We start from the raw sequence: 26919 nt of genomic DNA, 5'->3' as shown, positions 1-26919 counted from the left end.
AACTCACCACTTCCAGGTTTCTAAGCAGTAAAATTATCTCATAATTTACTTAAAAAGCATACTGAAAAAACAGAAACATGGCTTTAGAGAGAAAATATTTAATCTGTTTCATGGAAAAAATGTACAAAGCTTTAGAAAACAGCTACTAGGCCTCAGTGTACAGCATAAGCACACTCTCGCTTTCCAGTCACGTTTTACACTCTGACTCCATAACAGAGGCCACCACACACTCGTTCCAAACAACCTTCTGTTAACACAGGTACCTGAAAAAGTCACTGAAAACAGTCTTGAAATAAATGTAGAAATACAGTGTTGTATAAAAATATATTAATCTGGCTACACGAAACGCTTAAAAAATGCAAACCAAGTAAATTCTTTTAGAACTAGACCATGTCTAGAAATATCAATATATGTCCTTGTAAGTTGGATTTTCATTGCATTTTTTCATCTTTGGAAAAAAAGAATAAATACAATCAAACCTTTGGAATGACAGGCATGAAGTCAGCACAGCAAACCAACTCTATTCTCAGAAATAAAACCACAACGTTATCAACACTAAAGAGGAGAAGCATTTGTCTTTAAAATTTGACAAATTTATGAATTGTTACAATTTGAAAGTAATTATATGTCACACAGAAAATTTGGATTTGTTCATAATCCACATGTCAAGTAATGACAGCAATTAAAACATTTCTAAACTGGCTTTTAATGGGCCTTAACAGTAAGAATTTAACATTTTTTTTATTAACCTACCTAAAATATAATTAGGAAGGTATACCTCAAAATAGAGAAAAATTAATCTCAAAATCACATAGGATACATTTCCTTTGAAAATTTGAGATATTAGGAATTCTAGGGGGAAAAAACTGACCACAGCAAAATCTGTATCTGTTATTTCTGTAACCACAGTTCCTCAGCGAAACTTCCATAGAAACTACTGTTGGTTTTAAAGAGAGGAAGCCTTAGGTGTGGAGAGGAAGTGGTAGGGTATTTTTTTACAGGTAAATGTGGATGCTGAATATCAGACGCATGCGTGAACAAAACGTTTCAACTCTATACACACAAAAACCTGTCAGCGTTTTGAACACTGTAATGGGCACAATAATGAACATCATGTACAGGTTTACAGAACCAAAAGGTTTCTGGTGGGACTCAGAGCAACTACAGGTTCTAAAAATAGAAGACTATTACATGACAGAGCCCTACATTTTCAGAAAGGAACATTCTATTTTTATTCTTCATTATCACAATTTATCAACTCACGTTTTCTCCTACATACCTTAACATTTTTCATGAGCAGAGCATGCTAAAGAATCATACAATGTTTACATTGAGCCTATTTAAATCTGAGAGCTAGTTTTTCTCTCCCCATCAGTATTATGAGGTCTTATCTTGCTTTATTCTGAATGTACTAGTAAATACATAACAAAGTATATTAAAAGCAAAAGAAAGTTGATCATTTGCCTGACTCAGTTTCAAATTTTGCACGTTAAAAAAATCTGACAATTTTGCTGAACTCTGTGTTACTGAACAACTCCTGGTCTGAAAGTTGCTGCTTAGGGGAAGAATTCGTGCCACACCCTGGCAGTTACAGAAGTGCCCTGAGCACGGGTTTAGCTGCTGGTGTGGTGCTGTCCAGTGTGTGGGTGCGGGTACAGGCCGGGAAGGGTATTAGAAATACTTATGATTCCTCTTTTTGGTTGCGGAGCTTTCAACAGACTGGAACGTCCTTTGGTACGTAGACTTGAGAGGGACATGCCAGCAAAGAGGAGGGACACACCAAACAATGAATACCTGTAACTAGGCAAACATTCCACAAGTGTCTAGGGCTTTCGCTTTCCGACTCCAGCCCTGAAGATAATTAAACTGAATCAGCAATGGAAGGGGTGCCGGCAGAGGCTGCCTCCTGTCCCAGCACCGAGGCTCTGTGGTCAGACGATGCAAATCCCAAAGCAGCCAGGCCCACCCACAGTCTCTAGCACGGGAAAGAGCCAAGGCTGGCTGGGCATGTCATACACATGGGGCAGATTAGCTGATCCTCTAACTTTTAACACTATTGGTTATAGTACCCTATTGCAAGGAAATGGGGGAAAAGCGAACTTTTACTTAGGAAAAAAGAGTGACTTATGGTAAGTGTGAATTCTTTATTTAAATTCTTTATGTGCCACAGGAAGAGGAGGAGGAATCTTGGTGACTAACAGTGAGAGGGGAAATTCTACTTCTAAAGGACAACAATACCCTTTTAAGTTGATGTACAGTTCCTTATGGACTTTAGAAATAAGATTCAGCAAAATTAACAAATTCTAATATTGCTTAATTTAAATTAACAAACTAACAATGAAAAGATGTTTATGTTTTTGTACCTGGATAACAATGAATCACTTGTTCCATTCCTTTAAGCTGGAATAATAGGCTGACTGGGGAGAACTTGACTGTAATGGAATTGCATCTATCTGAGTCACTGTTGGAGGAGAGGGTCTACATACCACAGTGTTATTTATGAAGTAAGCAGAGACCTGTGTGTGTGTTAACAGAATGGCCAAATATTATGTTTCTAGAGCTCACTCTGCTTATTAAAACAAAATTTCCTTAAATATAAATGAGTATTTTGGGCTTGAGGCAGTTCTGTGCTACAAATTCAGTTAAACTTTATGATAAGGTCTTATAATTACCTTTTGAAAACCAATTAAAATGACATTGTTGGAACACTGAAAAGCTATTCAATCCTTTAATACACCCACCTGCCAAGAAAAAGTGGATAGCATCTGGATTTGAGAATGATAGAGAAAATCTTTGGGGGAACAACAATTACAGATTGTTCCAAACTCTGAAAGATGAGTGCATAATGAAAAATCCCCAAAGCTAAAATAATTGAATGAATTTAATTTAAATATATATTTTTTTATTAATTTCAGAGAAGGGAGAGGGGGAGAGAGATAGAAACATCAATGATGAAAGAGAATCATTGATCAGCTGCCTCCTGCACGCCCCCAGTGGGGATCGAGCCCGCAACCCAGGCATGTGCCCTTGAACAGAATCAAACCTGGGACCCTTCAGTCCACAGGCCGCCACTCTATCCACTGAACCAAATCGGCTAGAGCTAATTTAAATTTTAACCAATTACCAATAGGATTTTTTGGTTCTTTGGATTGATTAGTTACTACATGTAACTATGAAAGATTTGTTTTTAAGACAACAACTTTGAGAGGCAATACAGCCTCTTCCTAAATGGGGGATCTATTATGTTTGTGTAACGGCTTATAACTTCATTGTGTCTCTGTTTCCTCATCAGGGAAATAGGAAAAAATAGTACCTCCCTCATAAGGTGGTTGTGAAAATTAAATGAGTTAATACATATAAAGCACTTAGAAAAGTGCCAGGCACATAGCAAGCACTCAGGAAATTTAGCTATTATCCTTATTTACTTAAATACTGCAAAGGCTAAAGAAAGCATTCACAGAAGGAAACAAGTACTCCTAATTGCTCAGTTTATTCTCACTCTACATTTAGGAGTAGTGCTAGGAATGAGGAGACCTGTGTTTAAATAAAAGACCCACCAATCACCCCCGTTCAGTCATTGGCGCCAGGCACCGCTGCAGCATCAGCATCAGGCATGTTCTGGGGGATCTGACCTTGATATGCCACTGACATTCTAAAGCTGTTTCCTATGCTGCAAAATGGACATAACATCTACTTGTCTGATTCCTTAGGTTACCTGGAAGCTCAAATGAGGCAAAATGCATGAAGATTTTGTAAAGCACCATCCATAGTATGTTACAAGGATGTGGTTTTGGGTGAGTATGTCTAGACCCTCTCAAAAAAAGTTTGACTCTTAGTTCTAGAAGGTCTTTAAAATAAAAATTAAAAAACTACAGATATGTTCCTTTATAACTATAATATAGTTTATAAAAGAGTAATATGCTTTATTATAAAACTGGATTTCTCATCTTGAATCCCAATTTCTGGTGAATATTAACATATCAGATAGTTGGTAGAGAAATTGTGGTTGCAGAGATAATGTCATTTGTTTATGGTCATAAATTATTACTAACTAAATCAATAACTAACAGCTTCATTAATTACTAAATGCTTTACAAATACTATTTCATTGAATCCTTAGAGCAGCCCCATGAGACAGGGGTAGTAGCCCCATTTTATAGGGTTAAATCCAGTGACTGCAAAGTCCCTGCTCTTAACCACTACATCCCACTACACAGCAAAACACCAGCAGAAAAAGCCACAATCACTTCTGTCTTCACTGAGTCACATACTTAGAATTGGTAGATCCAAGAGCACTAAACTATGTTTTGATCTTTGGTAAGAAAAGTTATTATATAATAAGTGCTTACTATTTAGCTCATTTAAAATCTTTCAAAAACATTTCCAGTTGTTTTTTAAATAACACATTGTTCTCTGAAAAAACACAAAAGTAGAATTAAAATAAAAATATCAATAATTCCACCATTCAGAAAAACTAAGTTGACATAGTTCCTCTGCATACATTTTTATGCAATTGTGAACTATGGAATTTAGGTTATTTTTTTGTTGTTGTTAATCCTCACCTGAGGATATTTTTGCATTGATTTTTAAAGAGAGCGACAGGGGAGAAACACACAGAGAGAAACATCAATGTGAGAGACAACTGATTGGTTGCCTCCTGCACTCGCCCCAACCAGGGCTGGGGATGGAGCCTGCAACTGAGGTACATGCCCTTGACTGGAATCAAACCCGGGGGACCTTCAGTCCGCAGGCTGACGCTCTATCCACTGAACCAAACCAGCCAGGGCAGAATTTCGTTGATTCTTGATGATGATTCTTAACTATGATGCCAATATAGTGGTTAGATTGAACATTTTTTAATTTCAATTAAACATAGTTTAATTGAAGATATAAACTAAGGGTAACTTTTGTATAAGCAGACAATTATTATATTACAGCAATAGTATTTTCAATATCTTTCCCAATTTTTTAACTATGGAGAAACAAGCAGAAAATATCTTATTTCAGTGGTGTTATAGAGCTCAAAAATATATTGGCCATAAGAGAAACTTCTGTGAGAAATTCCTGAGTTGATCTTTGTATCTGTGTGTGTATATATATACACATACATATATACATATACATACAATCATCCACACATATTAAACCCCTTTTGTAGCTGTAAGATTTATAGTTTTCTCCAGCCTGACAATACTATAACTAAATATATTATTATAATAGTTAAGGAGAAAATTTTTTTAGTCAATGAACTTTGCCAAAGTTATACTTACGGGTGATTAAACTATCAACTTTTCCCTTGTGAATAGTTGTTAAATATTTGCTTGAGACAGCATATTCAAGATTAGCAAAACTCTTTTCAGGGATCATGTCAATCCAAAGTATAAATGCAGAAAAAAAATTCTACCATCTGTGAAATGCTATAAATAGTGGCAAACCAGTAGAATAATTTAGGGCAAAGATTCCAGGTATTATGTCAAAGTGTGTGTAATGCCACTCCCCTGGCATCATGATTAAGGTGACTTACATTGGTTATCATCATTTATGCAGGAGAAAAGCAAAAGTTAAAAATATACACATTCCTATAGTAAACAGAAAACAGACAAGGATCAAGAAATTTTTAAAAATAAACCTTCTCATACTTCCTCTATGTAAGAGGTTTATGTTAGTCACAAATTCTAGGAAGTTATTTCTATTGCTTTAGTATGATTTGCAAAAAATCCTACTAATTATATAAATATTTGGAATGTGAAAAAACAATGCAGGCTGGTGGCTGGGTAAGAATAAGAATGTTCATTAAAACTGTACTTTGAAAGTCAAATACTAACCTAAAACACTGTCTAAACAAATATTTTTGGGTTTTTAATGTACATGAAAATGCATACAATATGTCTGTGTACAATGTTAAAAAATTATTAGCAGATATATCTGGATTATCAAGTTAAAATTGTATAAACTTATTTTAGAGAGTGAAACAGTTTATATCCTTAAATAGGAAAAGATAAAGTAAAAATATTCTCATCCTATCCAACTGGCAATGAGATGTATCATAATCAAATGGTATTAAAAAATGGTCATGGCCTATTTGCCTTTTATTATAGAACTTTTTTTATTTTGAGGAAAGGTTTATGAGGTAAATACATATAATTTTAAACAGAATTCTTTACATTTCTACCTCTCTTTAAATAGCACTAGCAGGTTACAAATGAAGTCCAAGTCCTAATCTGTGCATTTCCTTACTGCAGAGATTTAGGTAACCTGAATAAAGAGAGGTAGGATGTTCAATTATATTTCAAAAAAATATAAGAAAATAGGTAGATGGTGGTGCTTAAAAGATATTTCAAATTTTAGCACTGTTTTTGAAGGGGGAAAGGGATACTGTCTATAAATATTTATTGAACGTGGTTCATCTGATTTTAAAAAAACTTGTAAGCTGATTAAACCACAAGCCTGTTGAATCAGTTTTAGTAAAAATAAGAATAGGCTTTTAAATAGTTATAAAGAGATATTATGATAAAAAAAAAACTTTCAATATCTTTTGGGGTTAAAAAAAACCCAAGTGTTATCAAATCCCTGTATGTTTCAACCTTAATATTTTAAAGAGTAACATATTAGGATATATATTATACATATTAATAGCATGAAAGTGCATTACATGGAATTCACTTTGAAGGCTTAGAAGTAATTTTAAAAAATATCACAATAAATGATCGTTAACTTAAATTCTGAATATGGGACCTGAAAATCCTGGAACCCAACAAATCTGCATTTAATGCCTACACATAAAATGTGAATTTCTAAAACAGACCATGATTCAGCTGTCACAATTCTTTATCATTAAAAAATATCACAGGAATGTGACTCTAAATCCTTTCTCCTTGAAAGTCCTATTTCTGAGGACTCATTCATTACCTGGTAAGGTTGTTTATTCAGGAAACAGTTCAGGGAGTGAGTCTGTATGTCCTTAGAGACTTTTCTGTATAGAGTTGTAAGGCATTAACAATGGTAAGTTAGAAGAGCAAGTAACATAATAAAAATAGAAATTCTCTTTTCAATGTATTTCAACTGAGAAAACCGCAGAAGAGAACGAAGAACACATTTACCACCCAGGTCCTCTAAGCTTCTACTCTGAGGAAAGATTTTGGGGGGAGGGAGAGGCTTAGAACAGACCTTATGCCCTGAATGTCAGGTGTCCTTATACGAACATGTGGACTGGATCTCGGGTACTCTTTAAAGTTATGTGAAATTACACATTTAAGTGTGCTGCTCGCTATTAATAAAGGTAGAAAAAGTTAGTTAAAATATTTGATATCATTGTTATCAGCAAGCACTGCAAATTATCTCATGATAATACTCTATACTATAAGTGTGGACTTAAGTCATGTGTCAAATAGCAGCACAGATTACAACAACATAGTTCAGACAATAGTCAGTGACTTAGTTGGTACAGCCAGAACGAAGGAATTTGCTTATAATAAATAATTAAATAAGGAGCATAGCTGTACTTTACTATCAGCTGCTAGAACTGAGCAGTGGGTTTCTTGGTATCCAGAGGCAGGAGTGAAGTTTCTTGTCATAAGTTACAGTGACAGTGAGGATGGAGAACAGACGGCTGTGGAGACCGGTTGCTAGCTTGCTTGCTAAAACGCGTACTTGAGCTCTACTGGAGCTGTGCAGCCTTGCTGTGCATCGCTTATCTGTAAAGGCTGACTGAACAAAACTCCCTTCATCATACAGGCACTGCTGTCTGCGCTGCAGTAATAAAGAAACACGCTGACAGATATAACGGCTTCAGGTGACAAGCAATTCCCAGGAATCTGCAGTGAGATGGTTGGTTGACTGGCGATGTTCTCTATTTCGCCAGATGGCACCTGTCCTTGAAGAAGCCATTCATTGCCTAAAAGGTAAAAAGGTAAATTATTAAGACTGTATAAGAAAGATAAAAAGTATTCAGGAATATAATATGAAAACTACAAAAAAATCTAGGGAATACAAATGTATGTTTAACTCTGCAGTGACTTGCAAATTGAGATTATGATACATTATTGACTATCAAAAGGTAATAAAAAGTAACACTGATTTTTTAGAAATAATACTGCATATATTATTCTAATGTAAAAACTAAGAGATTATGTCTATTTCCTTATTACATAAAACTCTTCTAAGACTTAATACATAGATCTATATAACAGAAGTCTAATAACCACTAAAAACTTTAATCTTCTAGTATTTAAAAACGTTAAATGTCTTTATTAATCTAGTTCCTTCTGTCAGAAGGAACACATGCACCACACTAGGAAGCACGTGCTTACAGACACTCAGCTTTAGAGGGGGTTAGAGATCAAGAGCCAGCAGATGGGAAGTGCAGGGCACGCTTTCCTGACGTCTTAGGTAGAATACACTGAGTGTAATCTAATGACTGATTGATGGCTCCTGCAAAAATGGAACCACCTATTGAGTAGTGATGAGGTTCTAGGCCTACTCTTTAGCTTTCCTGTCTCTTTCTTTTGACCTCAGTATGAGCCAACACTCAGAGCACCCGTCTTTAGTTTACTGCATCTATTATTCTGTTGACTAAAAAATCAAACTTGAGAAAAACATGCCAAATAAGAGTAAGGAGAAGGGGAAAGGTGAGAATCTAAAGAGTTAAATCCAGAGCTTTTATGCAGGAACTTTTAAACAATTATTTTAAAATGATCTTTAAAATTCTTTGGCCTTCTTTATTTCTGAACTGAGGAGTGTTTTATTTTATTGAATGTTTGATTTTGCTAAACAGCAGGCTGGTGGGAAAGTTCTTATATCTTAAATCAAACAGCAAAGTAAACTGGGCCTTTTTAATACCTAATTCTTGAAATAAAACACAGAATGTTTCTTTAGATATTTCTCAGATACGTCACAGATGCGATTTGTGAAGTTATAATATGCTAGTGGTGCTTTGTTTTTGTGCTGGCTATTTTTTGTTTGTTTGTTTGTTTTTGGCTTAAAACCTTCACATATGCTGAAAACTAAGATTATACAGACCAAAATTTAGTTAAAAATAAGAGATTCTGTTTCTAAATAACTGGCCAAGAAAAAATGTCCTTTAATCATAGGTGTATAAATGTACCCTATAAAATAATTTCCAAAAATCTTATTTGCTCCTATACAATAAAAATGGAACCAATATCTTAGACAAGTGATAAAATAGCTAAGAATTTGCTCTATAAACTACACTTTCCTTTAATACTATCCCTATTTATATTCCAATGAATCAACATTAATTTGAGTGTTTGACAAAGTAGAGTTAAACATGTCAATATCCTATTTTAAAAATCAATACACTGCTCTATATTTCACACAGAAGTTAAATTAACAGTGATCTCCAAATGATGCAATGCTTCCAGGCCAATGGACACAGGCAGGGCAGCTAAACTGGCTGTTGAGAGCTTGCCTGAATTACGGAGGCATGAGGAGTGGTCACGGTCTGAGTACTCTTCTGTCTGCAAAGCCAGCTCCAAACACCCTCCTAGTACTGCAGGACTCAGCACTCTCTGGTGTGGGGAGTAAGGAGATGTTCCACACAGGCTCAGATACCCCAGAGCCAGACTCCCAAGCTCGAATCCAGCAGTTCCTCCTGGCTACCAAGATCTCTCTGTTCTCTTGGTATGGACACCAAGTGTGTTGTTGCAGGGCAGTAGTTGCTGCCTGAGAATGCACCAAGGTAAGAAGGCACAGAGCCTGGATCTGGGTAACGTACAAAAGAAAAGTGTGTGAGAGGGCACGAGGGAGGAGGGCCAGGGAGGAAATGGAAGATTGAGTGAGAACGTGTGAAAGAGCGTGGGAGACTAGGACAGAGGAAGATCATGAGAGACAAGTCAGCATTTAGTTCTGGACAACTAATATTTTACTTTAAAGTTAGGGTCCAGTCTGTTAGAGCGGCTAGAGAGCACTGCTGTAAGGCAGGCAGGTCACTGATTCCTTACTACAAACTGCTAAGTTCACACTGATTGAAACACACATTCAAAGCTTCATCTAATTTACAGTAACTGAGTACTTTGAAAATAGGCTCAAACAAGAAGTATTCTTAGATTAAAAGGATACAAATTATTAGCCTGGATTCTGCTCATAGTAATTCATTTGTTTTCAATTACACACCCTCCAAAAATGTATTTTTCTACTTGAATGGCATACTTTTAAAATATGGCTTTGGAACCTGTTTTCTTGTAGGAAGCGAGTAATGGAGCATTAATTCTGTCTGGCATCTCTAAAGAAGAAAATGTGGCTTCAGGCTTAGTAACTGGTAAGTCAAGTCTTAATGATACTATTATATTGAAGTAAAATAAACAGCAATTGAAAGCTCTAAAACACTTGATAGATGCTATCTTGAAAAGCAAAAGATAACACAACCAAAGAACTGAATTGGAAAGAGCTCATGTCATTTCTTCAGTGAAAAGCAAGCATATGTTTTTACAAATATATACTCGTAAGCATATGTTTTTAAAAATATATACTAAAGGGGAAAATCAACTTAATTCTTTAGAACAGAATCTGTGAGATTCTATTACTGAAAGGCATAGTGGCAAACACAGTGAATACTGGATAAGGACTGGAGACCCACGTGGACGGCACATGACCTGCCACTGTAGCAGACCTGCTTATACTACTACTCAACACTCACCTGCACTGCCTGCACCCTGTGGCTACACTTGGCTGGAGAGAAACAGCCTCCATGTGGACTAGTCTGGCTTTCCATCCTTGACGGGTAGCCTCCAGCTATTCAGCAATCACACTGCTTTTCCTTCAGGTACTCACCCTCCCATCCTCCTGGATGACCCTCTTCTCTCTTCAAACCTCCAAAACCTTCTCCCCTCTCACTCACTCTGTTGATGGCCCGTGCTTCCCAAGAAAACAGAAGCATCAGAAAAGGGCCTCCACAAAGCCTACCCTCCACAGCTCTGGGTCACACAGGGGCTTTCTCTCCTAACTGTGCAAATGCCCACAATCTACTGTGCACCTGGTCCCACCACATCTCATCAACTCTTTCTCTATTGGATCTTTGCCATCGATAAACATGCTGTTCTCTAACTCCATTCCCTCTTCTAGCAACTGCTCTATTTCCTCTTATCTTTTCAGCTAAACTCCTGAGTTATTTGGATTTGCTTTCTCTAGTTCTCCTATTCTGTTTTCACCTCCATCATTCAGAGGACATCAACTAACTCTCTAACATTAAATCAATGATCAATTCTTAGTCCTTATCTTACCTGATCTGTTAATAACTCTTGACGCAGCTGGACATTCTCTGGGTTTTGCTCCTGCTTGCTTCCCTGGTCCCTCTCCTCCCTCTGTGCTCTGCATGTTGGAGTGCCCTAGCATGGTGCCACTCCAAGGATAGTCAGTGGACTGGTACTCATTCACAGACCATGAGGTAAGTACAGACACTGAGAGTAAGGTTTAGAAACTTTCATAACATCCAAATGGGTAATTGGTGGGGTTTTGAACTTTCTTTTTAAAAAAATGAAATTAATTTTTAAGACTAATAACTCTATAGCTAGTTTGAGAGGAAGTAGCACAATGGAAAAGACAAAATCAATTATAAGCAGAACTGGGTTCAAATTCCATTTTTGGCCTAATTCCATATATGTCCTTGAGCATTTACCATAATTAGTACCAGCAGTTATTATAATCACTATTTCTTCGAGCCATCAGTCCTCCTCATAATAGAAGGTGCCTTTCACAGCTCTAACATTGGAGGACCTATCATTCTGAGACCACAGAGGTCAGCCTCGGGTGATGGACTTGCCTAGTAGCAAATGCAGGCAATTATGATTGAGTAATTTTGGATGAGTTACAGTTTTTTAATAAAAGAGATAAAAGAATTTCAAAGACTAAAGAAAACTGCTAAAGTGGGGTTAGATCTAGATCTATTTTGTCACAAGACTTCCCTCAAATGTTGCCCAACTAGAGAGTAAAAATATCATATACAAATGAGAAAGATTAAACATCAAGAATTTATGGAATATTTGCACTTGCAAGATTATTCACATACCTTCAGCTGTTAGAAACCAGCAACTGGGTGCCCCTTCAGTGAGCTTTGTTCCTAACGGGAGGTCTAATCTCAGCTGGAACTGCAGAGTCTGTCCCGGAGATGCAGCCACGGGGGGGAGTTGAACAGCGGGAGCTGATTTCGGTAGTTTGGGTACTGTCTGTTTTTCTACTTTTTCTACTAGGAACGGGCCATCTACCACAGCATTTCCAGAGCTGAAGACCGGGAGCTAGGAAATAAGAAAATGTGTTTATTCAAGCACAGGTACTTTACAATAATTGTAGAGTGAGAGTTTATTTTTAGACTTCAGGCTGAAATGAGGTTTAGAAATATATTTTGTTTTGGCAAAAAAATTACCAACACTTATGAATGAAAAAGAAATTAATTGTTCAATATGTTTATGGATGGCAGAAAATTAAAACTATATCAATTTAAATGTAGTGGGTATAATATACATCCTCTTATAATTTTTATTGCCAACTGTATGATGCCATTCATATATCAGCTCTGTGTCACAAGAAATTACATGCTTTAAAACACATTGTCATCATAATATACCTTGGAAATTCCTAGAATTTTAGGAAAAACAAACTCTTGCATTTTTAAAAAATTTTATTGGAGACCATGTGTATATCTTTAAAAATTGATGAGAACTTCTTTCTATCTTATTTTCAATGTCTTGAGAAACATGGCTTCTAGAGCTTCCTTGGGAAGACCATTTGGTAATGGATTCACCATAGGAAACAAAGATTACATGCTAATTTAAGAATCAATAAAAATAAGACTAAACAACCCAACCCACACAGTATGGGAGGGTAATTGTGTCAGTGTGTCCACATAATTAAAAACAGAGGAGTACTCTTTTTTTTTTTCCTTTTCTGAAAGTTCAAAATCTTTCCAACTCCCAGTATCTTTCTCAAACACTCTAGACACAAATGGAATTTTTACTTAAAGAAAATGATATCCTTCACACAGACATTCACGTACTCTTCTACCTACGTGCTTCACTTTCACAACTGGAGACGGACTAACCAAGAGTGCAGTCAGTGCTAAAGATCTTAAAGTCACTCATAAAATGGTATACTTTAAGATTACTTACCACAGAAATCGTTTTTGTTTCTAAATCCATCACTTTAATCTGATGATTATTTGTGTCTGCTACATATAGTAACTCGCCATTCTCTCCAATACACAGGCCTCCTGGTTCATTAAAGGTCGACTCGGTGAAACTGGAACTGACATTACTTGCATCTCCAGTTCCTGCTAATGTTGTACACTGTTTTGTTTTTGGATCCACAACTTTAATCTAAAAAGAATGAAAAAAAATCATATGTCTGAAACTCAAGCTCATGTTTGCAGTATGGAAAAGTACAAAATCAAGCAAGCCAGAGAATTTTTGCTTATTAGTATTCTTAAAAAAAATCATAGGAAAATAGGCATTTCCACATTTTCTTGAAAAAGCCAAACATTCAAATTATAGTCTAAGGGGAGAGCTGAAAACCATGTAAAATCCCCAGTTACATCTTACCCTCTAGAAATAAACTTGGATGAAATTTTTTTAAGTTTCAAAATATTATTCTCTTTTCTCAAAATGGGATACGGTTGGACTGACTTCTCATGAGCATCTAACATTGGCTGAGGATTTGCTACTTATGTTAAACTTAATGATTTCCTTTGTCTCAATTGTATTAAATTTATAGTCTTTCATCACAAAATATCAATATTAATTTTCCACGAACTTTATAAAAAATAAAAATAGGAATAGTTGGATAAATGAAATGCTTTTAATTCTGTTTTAACAGAATTATTTGCTAATAGGTGCTACAACTATCCAACTAAAAAATGTTCATTTGATAAATGACATATTAATTTCTGTGCTACTTACCTTCTCCTTATTTACTGAATTTGTTACTAAGCAGCTTTGATGGGTTGCAATTCCCAATTTTGGCTATATCCATTGGAAGCATGTTTTATTTACTAGTCCTTTCCCCAGCTCAGAGTACCATCATACCCTCTTTGCAAAGAAAGGACCAAGAAAAGAAAAGAGGTCTTATATATAGTTGTCAAAGACTGTTACTCCTCTTTATGTTTTCGAGTGGCAACTGTAGGAGGCTCACAGGTTTTTCAGCATTTTAAATACAACAGATGAAAAACAAGGTGTTATATAATTCTGTCAAGACTCACCTTGTGATTATATGAGTCTGCCACATAAAGTAAATTCCTTTTCTTGTCCCACGTTACTCCAAGGGGGTGCTGAAGCTTTGCACTGATTCCTACTCCATCAACATCACCAAAAGCAAATAAGTTCTTTTTTAAAAAAGGAAAAAAAAAAAACACAGCTCATATTAAAATTTCTACAGTGTTGTGTTAGCATATAAAGTGAAAATTAAGATGGCTGTATATGCTGCTTAAGTTAAAGGGGAAAAGGTCTGATTTCATACAAATAGGGCTAGGTATTTGATTCAGACTAGAATAAAAATGATAGAATTTTGAATTTGTATTATTGTGTGGTACTTTATAGTTTTATTGACAATAATCACACATCTGGTCAGGAACAGGCCAAGCTGACCAATCTGGTACTCTTTATACCATCCTGCCAAATATCTAATTTACACTTTCCTCTTATTAATAAATATTTTATCCTTCCTTTCTCTCTGAAGTCTGGACATCTATACATATAAAAGGCTAATATGCAAAGTGTCCCTTGGGAGTTTGACCAAGAAAATGAGAGTTCAATCACTTGCTGTGATGTGTGCTGACCACCAGGGGGTGGTGTGGAACATGGCAGGCGACCGGTGGCAGCGGGGTGCGGGTGGCGAGGGGAAAGGAGGAGTCTGGGGGCGGGAACCGCGCGCTGGCGGCACGTGGGCATTGAGGGAAGAGGAGGCGGGGAACCTGATGGGCCCTGATCACTGGACATGCCTAGGGACCGTACCCGTGCATGAATTTCGTGCACCGAGCTTCTAGTTTATACATAATCAACTAGAGTGAGTTTGCTTTTCTTACATGGTTTTGTTTATGTTTCTTTATATTCACCTTTCCTTTGACTTGACTTACATTTTAACCTATGGATAGGCCAAGAACGCTCTCTCCCCCAAATTTTACAAACTATTCACAGTTCAGAAAAGTGCATTTTTTTAAGTGTCTGGGCACACTGTGCAGGAGGGATTTCATTACCATGGGATCTCTTTCTCCTCCTACAAGGTGCTTCACTGCTCCGTCTTTCAGTGAAACGGTTCTCACAGTGCTGCTCTCACTATCAGCTACAAACAGACAGCTCCAGGGATCTTCGGAGGCCAGAGAGAGACCTGAAGGTTGGGCAAAACCTGCCTTGTGAGGATATGCATTATTTCGATTTTCTTCATTTCCACTTCCAGCAAACCGAAGGCAGGTTCCTTTTTTTAAGTCACTGAAAAAGACAATTCATAGGTGAAGTCAACATTGTTATATGTGTCCAATTTAGTTATTAAACAAATGAGTGTTAATGATGAAATCAATGGTGGTAAGCATTGTAAAAAAAATAAAACCTAGTGATCTTGGCTCAGTTAAATTGTGCAAGTCAGTTTTCACTGTAGTTTTTCTAATTGTTAACTAACCTATTTATCCACTGTGTAGGGACCTTTCTACATTTTTGAAATACATAAAACTGAAACTATTCTCAGTGGTCAGACAGGAAATCCCTGACAAGGTTAGAATTACAAGAATAGTGATTGTATCATTGATGGTATAGATGTTTTTTTCCCCTCCAAATGTTCAGGGACAGGTACAGCTGGATCCCACTTTAACTTCTTCTTAGATTCATACAATATTAGGTCCTGAAAGGGAATTAAAAAGATTATCTAGCTCTTGATAGATTAAAGCTTGAGTTTCCATTTTAAAAAGTTTTGTTTTCTTATACATAGTAGACTGAAAGATTACTTCGACAGACAACCAGCTCAAGCATTACCCACTTTAAGAAACGAATACAGGATGATTATGCTGCTCTAACAAATCAATTATGCAAATCAATTTCTTTATACACTAGGGAATTTTCTACTTCAAGGATTATTGCAGGATTCCTTATGTAATGCAGAGAAAGTTTTACACCACAGTTTCTGAATTTATGCTGGAGGGATTGTAAGGAAAGAGAAGAAGCTGACTTTGAAGCAAAATAATGAGATTCCATGCATATCACATCCAAATATGGCACAATATACAAAAGTCTAAAATGACCATCAGTCACTCTTTGGTTGATATGTTCCCAAAGCTCAGTTAGGCAGGGAGCAGAGGATGGAGGCAAAGGGATATAGAGTGTATAAAATATGGCCACTTAAGGAACTGGGAAAAAAAATCTAGTCAGAGAAATACAGGTAATAACTAACATGTCAAACAAATAAATTAAAGGTAATTACTACAAGGAGTCATAATCTAAAAAGGAGTTCCCTTAAGAGGTAGAAAGAGTGGAAACAGTAACTTCTAAAATGGTAGGAGTCATTCCCACTCAAAGATCAGTAACAAAGATAAAACATCCTTAAAATTATGATACAGGTCAATGTGATCTGGGTGGATACTTTCCTAATAAGAATGAGAGTAAACACTCTACTTATTTGGTATTTAGTCAACTCTTGACCATTTAGGTCCAACACAGCCATCACTTAGAACATTCTGGCCATCTCTGTTATTTCTTTCTGCTGTTTAAAATTACGCCTCATGGAAAATGTTTGGTCACTTCACTGTTTAGGCTACTATCATCTCCTGCCTGGATTACAACAATAACCTCCTCACTTCTATCTATGTCTCTAGTCTTGTACCTTTCCAAATGTCCCCAGTGTTTTTTAAAAAACAATTCTTATTATGTTACTTCCAAGCTTAAAACTTTCTAGAAAGGCATGTAATGTTCAAATCTCTTAAAAGGGCTCACAAGGCACTTTGTGATATGGCTTCTACTGACATGACTAGAGTCATTTCTTGCCTGAAGAACCTCCACTCTCCTGGTCTGTGTCCTACTCCTCTATCAGGTTTCAGTCTATTAGTTTCTTCCAGGAAGCCTTCCTTGATGGATATCAGGTATTCTTCTTATTTACACAAGGGACAATTTCAAGTTGAAGGACTGCTGCAGTAACTTTTTTTATACACAGCATCTTCCCCAACTGTCTTGTTTGTTTGCTAATCTGGTTCTTAGTCTGTAAGCTCACTGAGGACAGCAACCATATCTTTTCATTTTATTCTTAATCAGTGAGTATATTTCATTCCTATTGCCTAGCATAGTGCCTAGCATACAGTATGTTTAATAAATAGAGGAATTAACTGTTGCAAGCATCACACAACACAGCACACACATACACACTATTTGAAATATATCTGATATTTTGGATTATGCATACAACTCCTTTCTATTGATAAAGGTAATCAGGATGACAGGCATTTTCTATGGTGACTTGACAGTCTTTCTGGCTAATACTTTCATTCATTTATTTATTCTGCAAACCCTTACTGGCTCCTAATATGTACTAGATACTGTGCCAGGTATGGGGAACACAAAAATGAATGAGAAAGGGTTCTTTCCTTTCAGAGGCAGTCTAGTAAGACAAAATAGTTAACAAATAAGGAGAGTCAGAGGAAAAGAGAGAGGTGGGGAGGGGAAGAGAAGACGAACTTACCAGGGCAGTGACATAACTACGTAAGCAGTGCAGTGAAATCACAGGGAAGACTATGATCAGTTCTACCTGGGGTGTTAGGAAGAAGAGAAAAGGCTCTATCGAAAAAGATATAAGAAACTTTGTAGAGACACTACTTTTTCACCTTTATATCCCCACCAGTGACAACAAAGCTACAACCATTTGCTGAATATGCCAGGCATTAGGCTGAGCTCTTCACACATATTGATTCTCAAACAAACCTAAGAGGGAAGAATAAATAAGAACTCAGAGTTAAAGTGGCTCCCCTACGCTCGCACAGATAGTAAATAGCAGATCAGGATTCAATCTCAGGCCTGACTACAACACCGAGCTATTAACCACGATGCTTTATAGCACTCAAATACCTGGACTAACGAGTGGGGATGCCTGCACTGTGAGTCAAAAGGAAGTGCTCACCAAATGCCTCCAGTCTTCTTTCTGGACGCTCAGTGGGATTGTTCATCCAGGGTCCCTGAAGTTAGATGAGGTGTGGTCGTGAGACTGACTGTGGCTGATGACATGTAAGTAGAAGTGATGTGTCACTTCTGAATAGAAGCTTTAAGAGGCACTAAGCGACTCACCGCCCCTCTCTCTCTCTGCCAGGATGACTGGCAGAGCTCTAGATGGTGGCTGCAGCATTAGCCTGTGGCAGAGCAGTGCTCCCGGTGCACCTAAGTGAGTGAGCAAAGGACCAAGCCTTGTCTTAAGCCACGGAGAATCTGGCTGTTTGTCATGGTAGTGTATCCCAGCACCTCCTGACCAGTACAGTAAGTGTCGAGAGGATGGAGACTTGCAAAAGGGAATTCTGTGAACTCCAAGTTGTGCAGTTTACCCCAAAAGAGATATTGCCACTTACTTTTTCTTTGGTAGTCGGCCACAGTCCAGTAGGAGTGCCCATATCTGATGAGTCCCTGCCATGGCTATCCACAGAATGTCATCTCTTTGGACCTCTGAACCTTTATAAAAGTAAATAGTAAATAATATGTACATATTTTGGTTAATAGAAAAACACCAAGTTTTTTGAGAAATGTAAGGGAAGACAGTAATATGTTTATAAATCATCTGATAGAAGAAAATAAAAATATTGCAATGTTTTAAGTTGTTTTTGAAAAATTTCTATTTTCCTTGTGAAAGACATACTTCTTTAGACTTATAAATGTACTGGTAAATTCACAGAAATCCAATGTATTCTTAATAGTAATATGCCCCTGCATCCTGGGCACAATGTTTTCAAACATCTGATTTTTTATTTTATGTGATAAAAGAAATGGGTTGGCACATACTTTCTAAGAAATTGGTAGTCAAATAACCAGCACTAACCACCTAAATTATATACTTTAGTAACAGTTTCTCATGAAAACACTGTCTATTTTAATATTTTAAGAAATGTTTATATCTGCGACAATATCAACTTTTAGACTTAGATACACATCACAACTGCTATTTAAAAATCAACTGTTTAATTGGTTAGAAAACTTTTTCAAAAAAGCTCGAGTATAATATAGCTGTTTACTAAAAATTAAATAATTAAAATGAACAAATAGTTGTAAAAATTAATTTATAACTTATTACAATGTGACAAGGCTCTATTTCTCAAATTCATTTTGTTAAATATTTAAATATTTTAATTTTAGATGTATTCTAAGGCTACTTTTACATGTAATTGAGATATTTTAACTAAAATCATTTGGTCAGACACATGCTCTAAGAAATTATCTTAGTAAGGCTATTTTATTTATATTTTAACTTCAAGTAGTTTGTATCTAAAAGAAACTTTTCTTCCTTAACTTGTATTACTTTCAAGTGCCTTTCAATTTAACAACAAAAATGATGACGAGGGTTCTCAATGAATGTGGTTGCTATGCGCCAAGCATTTTACAGAGATCGTCACTGAACTTTTCTCAAAGCCCCGGAAGACAGGTAGTGCTATTATGTCCTTTATACAGATGAAGAAACTGACGATGAAAGAGGGTAGGTAACTTGCTAGGATCACAGAGCTAGTAAATGAAGGAAGGAATCGGAACAGGCAATCCAACAGAAAAATCTATTTTACATGTTGCCTTTTCTCTGCATTCTTAATTACTATCCTATAAAATATAAAGGAAAGCAGTTTATTTCAATTTAATTTTTTCATAGTCAAATATTGTTATAAACATAAATTGCATTAAAAGTGATAATGGCATTCCATATATTCTGGGGACTCAGTCTCTGTTTAATGTTTTAAAACTAGATCAAAGGCTTTTCATAATTATTTTATTTTGCCCCTTCCATGTGAGGATAAAAAGGAAGGTGACTATAAGCCAAGAGAGAGCTCTCACCAGAACCCAGTCATGCTGGCACCTTGACCTTGAACTTCTAGCCTTCAGAACTGTCAGAAACTAAGTTTCTGTTGTTTAAGCAACCCCAGTCTGGTATTTCGTTATGGCAGCCTGAGCTGATAAAGACAGTCCCCTAAGAATAGAAATTAGACAAGGATATCTGCTATAAACACTTATTTAGCACAACAAGAAAAAGTAGCAAAAAAGTATGAAGATTACACTTCATAGTATAAGTATTAGTTTGGTCCTGGTTTCTGTATACTTATTTCCTTTAAACTCCTAAGGAATGAGAAGAAGTGACCAGGCTATGTCAGGTCAAAATTCAGTTGTTGGGATTCTATCTATCACTTGATGATGATGGTGGGGATGGTGATGAAAATGATAACCATCCAGAACACTTCCTATGTTTAAGGTCCTGAGATGATAAACATTTTACATGAATTATTCCCTTTAATAACTTAATAATGCCTTCCAACCTTAAGAAGTCTAGTATCATCTCTATAAAGAAAGTGAAATTCACAGGGGTTAAATATTTCGTGGAAATTCACACAGCTAAACCTGGAATAATCCATTAGGAAGTTGATTACAAATCAGCAGTGTTCTGATCAGAATGAAGGGATACAGAAGGCAGCCTATGCTCTCTGGCCAGTTCTTCTGTGGCCTGTTCTTTTCTTCCTCCCTTTTGCCACTGCCCCATGGATTTAGCTCTGGCTTTAAGTACCCAACTGCAGTATTACGTGTGATCACAACTAGCCATCTGATCAAACTTAACCATGGCTTTCTACTTCCGCTTCACTCCTTATGCCCTCCTCTCCCTATGGCCTCTGGCTGAGTAATCTTTTACATGTATATTTTCCCAGTCCCTTGCCTTCCCATCTTTGATTTGGTTCAGCTTAGTAACATCTCTTCGTGACTTTTATGAAATGACTCCATTCTTATAGCAAACAATGAAAATAACATTGATATATTAATCATTTCTTTGTACAAGCAATGTTCTAAGTGCTTTCCATATTTTCTCATAATTCTCACAATAAGCCTTTGAGATAGGTACTATCAGCATCTTCCATTTAGATGAGGGAATTGAGGCATAAAGAGTCTAGTAGCTTGTCAAAGTCACACAACCACACTAAGATGTAAAACTGGCTCCAGGCTCCATGCTCCATGCTCATAACCAGCGTGCTACCCTGTCTTTCAAGAAGTTTTTACTCTGCCTGATCATTTCTCTGAGGACTGAAGAGTTTTTACAAATAAAATGAGAATTAAAAAAAAAAAAAAAGGTAGTCTGGCATTTATAATGTCTATCAAACTAACGAGAGTCACTTTAACAATCCTGGATTTAAAAATCTAAAGCACATAACTGTATCACTAAGTTATATGCATATATGTATAACCCATGGACACAGACAATAATGTCAATAATGTGGTGCAGGCCTGGGGTGTGGGGTGGAGGAGGTAAATAGGGAGAAAAAAGGGAACATCTGTAATACTTTCAACAATAAAGATACATTTTAAAAAATTTATACAGTTCATCCTGGTTTTTAAAATCTAAAGCACATAGTTGTATCACTGAGTAGGGTATTACTTTTGTTCCTTCTAACAATTACGAACATTTCCATTTTAAGTTAAGAGCACACTTAGTACCACTGACTTTCAACAGTCACAAATTAAAAATAAAAAAGGATAATGCCAAAAGCTAAAAAGGTTTGGGAAAGTCAAAACCCCTCATAATCATCAATAAGGATTACTGAAATAGTTTCAGAAAGCAGAAATAAAATCAGCAAATGAAATATAGAAATGAAAAAACACCTTCAATCCAGCTTTTAAATATTCTGTTATTTTAAGTAACTATGATCAAAATAAAGTCCACTGACTAGAACCCTCATAATAGCATCTGTGAAATCATCCATTAGTGTAAATAGTTTTTCTCCATAGTCTCTAAACCTTCTATGAAGCAAAGCCTTAAGCCACTAGGAAAAAGCGACAAAGCCCTAGGCACAGGAAAAGACTAATTTGAGGACTGGAAGAGGGCAGAAGAAAAACATCTCTTCATCTCTGGGAGAAAGACTCCATACTGACACCAAGCACGGGTTCCCCACTGCTGGAAGGAAAGGAGGAAACTCTTCAAAACCACTCACAGATTAAAGGCAGAGTTTGGCTGCCAGAGAGAAACGGAACAGAAACAATGAAAAAAAAAAAAAGCTCCCATTTCCTTTCATGGACCACAGGCACTGTACAGGGGTCCTAAGACTGAGACTGTTCAGAACAACAGAGAACACTCCCTTAGAGAATGACAAACAGCAACAGGTCACCTGTCACGCAGCTGCAAGAGTGAAAGAGCACCACTGTGGTTCAGCTGTACAGGACGACTGAAAGCCGAGGTGGAACCCCCCACCCCCGGCCTCTAGGTCCCCATGCTTAGGCAACACCAGCCCACAGCTAAAGGAATTCAAAAGCTATGGTGAACTGACAGAACTCACAGCAATAACACCCAGACCCAGCCCAGCTTCTGACTACATTGACTCAACCTCCCATAATAGTTGGATAAATACTATTGATCTCAGCCCCTCTAATTCCACACACGATGACTGGAATTTAGTTAAAATTGAAAAGACAAACATAAAGTAAGCAGCACCCCTCCTTCCTGTCCCTGCCTCCCCACCCCCGCAAAGAAAAACAAACCCTCACCCAAATAAATACGCACCCAACCCTCAACAAAACCCAAAACCAAAAACCCCCCACACATTTTCAAGAAACAAAGCAATCAACAGTAACAGACTGAAAGATTACCTGAAATCTGGAACTATATAACATGGACTTTGAAATTACTATGCTACTATGTTAGAGAATCTAGAGAAAAAGGTGGCATACCTAAATTTGTAAAAAAATTTCAGCAGATAGATGGAATCTAAGAAATAGTAATATGGAAATCCTATAAAATTATCAGATGAAAAATTCCTTCAACAATCTCATCAACAGACTAGACACAGTTGAGGAAACAATGACCCTAATGATAAATCAATAAAAATTATTCACACTAAAACACAAAGAGAAAAAAAGGGTAAAATAAAAAGAGCACAGTATGTAAAAAGTGCTGGGTATAATATCAAGAGTCTAATATATGAGTAACTGAAATCCCAGAAAGAGGAGAAAGGAGCAGAAAAGAATATTTAAAGAGATAAAGCGTGAGAATTTTTTCACAGATAATGAAGGACATCATATCACATCATAGACTCAAGAATTCTAACAGGATAACTCCTAGACGTATCAGTCAAACTGCTGAAAACCAAAGAGAAAATCTTGAAGGTGGCCAGAAAAAAAGCATACACTTTATTTTGTTATATTTATTTTTTAATATATTTTTATTGATTTCAGAGAGGAAGGGAGAGGGTGAAAGAAACATTAATGATGAAAGAGAATCATTGAACGGCTGCCTCCTGCACCTCCCCTCCACACACACTGCGGGGGTCAAGCCCGCAACCTGGGCATGTGCCCTGATTAGGATTCGAACCATGACTGCCTGGTGCATAGGTTGATGCTCAACCACTGAGCCATGAGGGCCGGGCAAAAGCACACATTTTATACACAAAGGAACTAGGAAAAGAAATAAATCAGACCTCTTATTTAATACTATGTAAGCTAAAAGACAATCAAATGACATCTTTAAAGTATCAAAGGAAAAAAGAAAGTCAACCCAGACATATATGGAGTAAAAATATCTTCCAAAAATGAAGGCTGAATACTTTTCCAGACACTCCCCTTCCCCTAAAAAAGGCCAAGAGAAATCATTGGCAGCAGCCATCTGCTACAAGAAATGTTAAAGGAAGTTCTTTAGGCAGAAGCAATATTAACCCAGGACTCTTGGGACTGTTAAGAAAAGAGCAACTTTGGAAAGCACTTTGGCAGTTTCTTATAAAATTACACATTTATCATACGACCCAGCAATTTCATTCCTAAACATTTTCCAAAGAGAAATAAATACTTATGTCCACATAAAAACCTATACACATGTGTTTATACAGGCTTTAATAACTGCTGTAGACTAGAGGCATCTGGAATGTTTATCAACTGATGAATAAACTGTGGCACAGCCAAACAATGAAATACTACTCAACAATAAAAAAAGAACCAACTATTGATACCAGCAACAACAGCAATGAATCTCAAAAGCATTGTACAGAATGAAATAACCAGGCATAAGAAATGCACTGTTGCCAATGGCTGGAGAGGATGTTGGAGGTGATGGGAGGAAGACTGAGCAAAGGGTCATGAGAGAACTTTCTAGGGTGATGGAAATATACTGTATCTTGATTGCAATAATAGTTATAAGATTGAATGTGTTTGTCAAAAGTCATATAACTCATACCTAACAAGGATGAATATTACTTTCTGTAAATTATACCTCATTAATTGGACTTAAAAAACCTTGCAAACACAATTCAATGTGATAAGATAGTACAAGAATCATCTCTCAAATTTTAGGCCTATAAATACAACTGCTTTTAGTTTAAGCTTTTGTAACTTGCTTTTTTCACTCACCAGTTACATTGTATAAAATTTATTCCTCAAAAATTCTGTATCATCTGATTATTTTTAGAGGATAAATGTATTGTATAGTATTTTATAGCATATTAACGAAACTCCAAGAACCATATTATCTAAGCACTTAAGTACCAACACTGTAGATTATAAGACTAAAATACTCAATAGTTAAATTTTGATCATAAAAGGTTGTATAAGAACAGCTAAACTTCTATCTAGGGAAAACACTGATTAAAAGGCCAAGAAAGGTTAATGGGATTCAGGCATATTATCCTTTCTATAAATGATTCTAAATCAGGTAAAGTCTACTTAGTGACGAGTGGGGTTTTGAACTTTAGGATGAAAAATCTCTCCAGTTATTGTCTGGCAAGAGTGAAGTCATGCATTTTAGAAACGTGGCAGAGTTTCTGCTGAAAATGAATATATTGTACCTAGTAACTATTTTTCTTACATTGTGTAGTTCTGACCATATTTAGAGTGATAATGCTTTTATCACTGTAATGGCATAATTAGGTTAAGTATTCAGAATTAAAATACACAAACACATTTACATAGTATAATGGGTATTTCAAGTCCCATTATTTATTAACTGGGTCTCTTGATAGGGTATATATATTTAACTATGTATTGGTCCTTGTTATTTTTCATTTTATTTACCTAATCTATTTTGCTCCTTTGTAAGGTTTAATTTTTAATTAAATATGCATATGAATGGCTGCATTATAAAGTTTAATAATTAAGCATCCATATGCAAACCACCTAGCTCAAGAAAGAACATTCGTGCATCCTTTTATGACTATAACCCCTCCTCTTTCGGGAAGGAACCACCAGTCTAAAAAATTTTTTTTCACTTTCTTATTTTTCAGTTTTACCAAGTCTGGATTGATATCTCAAGATATAATTAGTCTTGCTTACTACTAAACCTTCTGTAAAAAAATATCATACTGTAGGCTCTTTTGTAGCTTTTTTCACTCAACAGATTCCTTCTGATACTTGGAAACCTTTTTCTCTTGGCCAGGAATTTGGAAGGTGTTGAACTTAAGTGTATTCAAGAATACGCCTCTTGCCAAGTACCTGAGTGAAGCTATTTTAAACTGTAAGTCAAATGAAGAACCACATGCTTATAAAAACCTGTTGAGCTAAGTAAGGTAGGACTCGCTTCCTTTACTGAAAACTGAGCTTAGTAATGACACAATCCTCAGATTGCATGTCACTCCAGCTGGAAGCTGAGGGAGTACTTGTCAATAGAGCCAAGATTTTCCTTGGAAAGCATTTTGGGTGCATTCTCAATACAAGACAACCAACCAGAAATTCCATGCTATAAAGTATGCCTGAAAAACTTTTAGCCTAGCAAAATATTTAAGCACTCCTTGGCCATTAAATAAATCCAACTTAGTAAAGCATCCAATAAAGTACATCCTGTTTATAAGCCTTATAAAGTCTGATATATGTGACAGATTGAATTACTGGTCTCAATTCTTTACTCCTCTGTAATAATATTAGATACCCACACCCTTGACATAGCCTCATTGTAGGCAAGGTGTCTATCCCTGCCCCATAACTTTGAGCTTAGTTATGTGTCTTGCTTTAATAACAGTAGGTAAGCAGATATGACATATCTAAGGCTCAATATGTGTAGCTGGGCTTACTCTCTTGTGCTCCTGCCTTTTGCCAAAAGAATATTCTCAGGAAGCTACTGGTCCAAGGAGAAGGAGAAACAAATGGAGATGTGCACCCAAAGAAACATTTTGGAACCAAGCCCAGACTCTGCCTTGATCCCATATGTGAGTGAGAAATAAGGTTTAGATTTGTCTAAGTTTTGGGATGATTTCTTATGAAGCACTGTGACAATTACTGACAGATACAGTAACTACAGGCTATAAGTTGCAAAATGTAAAAATTAATTACTGATTTCTATATGGACTAGTAGCTATAAATCATTGGGGGCTCATACACTAAGGGCAGACACTTTTCTTCCTTGTGGAGAGTAACAGCACACCAAAGTAACAATTCTCATCCACTTTGACTATTTTACTGCAGGTATGTTTCAGACTATTTTTCCATCTGTAAGGTTTATGTTGAAATAGCTCAGTGGCAAGGAGGCGGGAGTGGTAAATCCTAGTGGGAATGAATATTTTTAACCCTGAAATTATTTAGAATTGTTGGTGCATAGTGATGAAAAGACTGAGTTGTAGTTAGTTTTTTATCAGTTTTCAAATTCTATATATACTAGAGGCCCGGTGCATGAATTTGTGCACGGGTGGGGTCCCTCAGTCTGGCAGGCGATCGGGGGTCTGGCCGGCCAGGGGGAGGGACCGCGGGAGGTTGGCCTGCCAGCCGAGGGGGGCAAGGAGGAAGGGCTGCGGGGGGGGGGGGGGGGGGGGGG

At 36.6% G+C, this 26919-nt stretch overlaps 1 protein-coding gene across 1 annotated transcript in view; it reads right to left on the bottom strand.

The window, feature by feature from the left end:
* Positions 1 to 78: 78 nt before the first annotated feature.
* Positions 79 to 26919, bottom strand: part of NHLRC2 (NHL repeat containing 2) — a 42908-nt gene continuing 16067 nt past the window's right edge. Inside the window, exons 5-11 of the mRNA XM_023753343.1 lie at positions 19760 to 19763; positions 18533 to 18632; positions 15197 to 15428; positions 14204 to 14326; positions 13119 to 13325; positions 12023 to 12248; positions 79 to 7894 (exon numbers count right to left, since the gene is read on the bottom strand). Of these exons, the coding sequence (XP_023609111.1) occupies positions 7638 to 7894; positions 12023 to 12248; positions 13119 to 13325; positions 14204 to 14326; positions 15197 to 15428; positions 18533 to 18632; positions 19760 to 19763 (1149 nt within the window). The 3' untranslated portion in view covers positions 79 to 7637. The remainder of the gene's footprint in view (positions 7895 to 12022; positions 12249 to 13118; positions 13326 to 14203; positions 14327 to 15196; positions 15429 to 18532; positions 18633 to 19759; positions 19764 to 26919) is intronic.

Source organism: Myotis lucifugus, unplaced genomic scaffold (assembly GCF_000147115.1).
Source record: "Myotis lucifugus unplaced genomic scaffold, Myoluc2.0 scaffold_44, whole genome shotgun sequence".
Taxonomy (NCBI): Eukaryota; Metazoa; Chordata; class Mammalia; order Chiroptera; family Vespertilionidae; genus Myotis; species Myotis lucifugus.
Note: the sequence above shows the minus strand (reverse complement) of the source record. Positions and strands in the feature narration are given on the sequence as shown.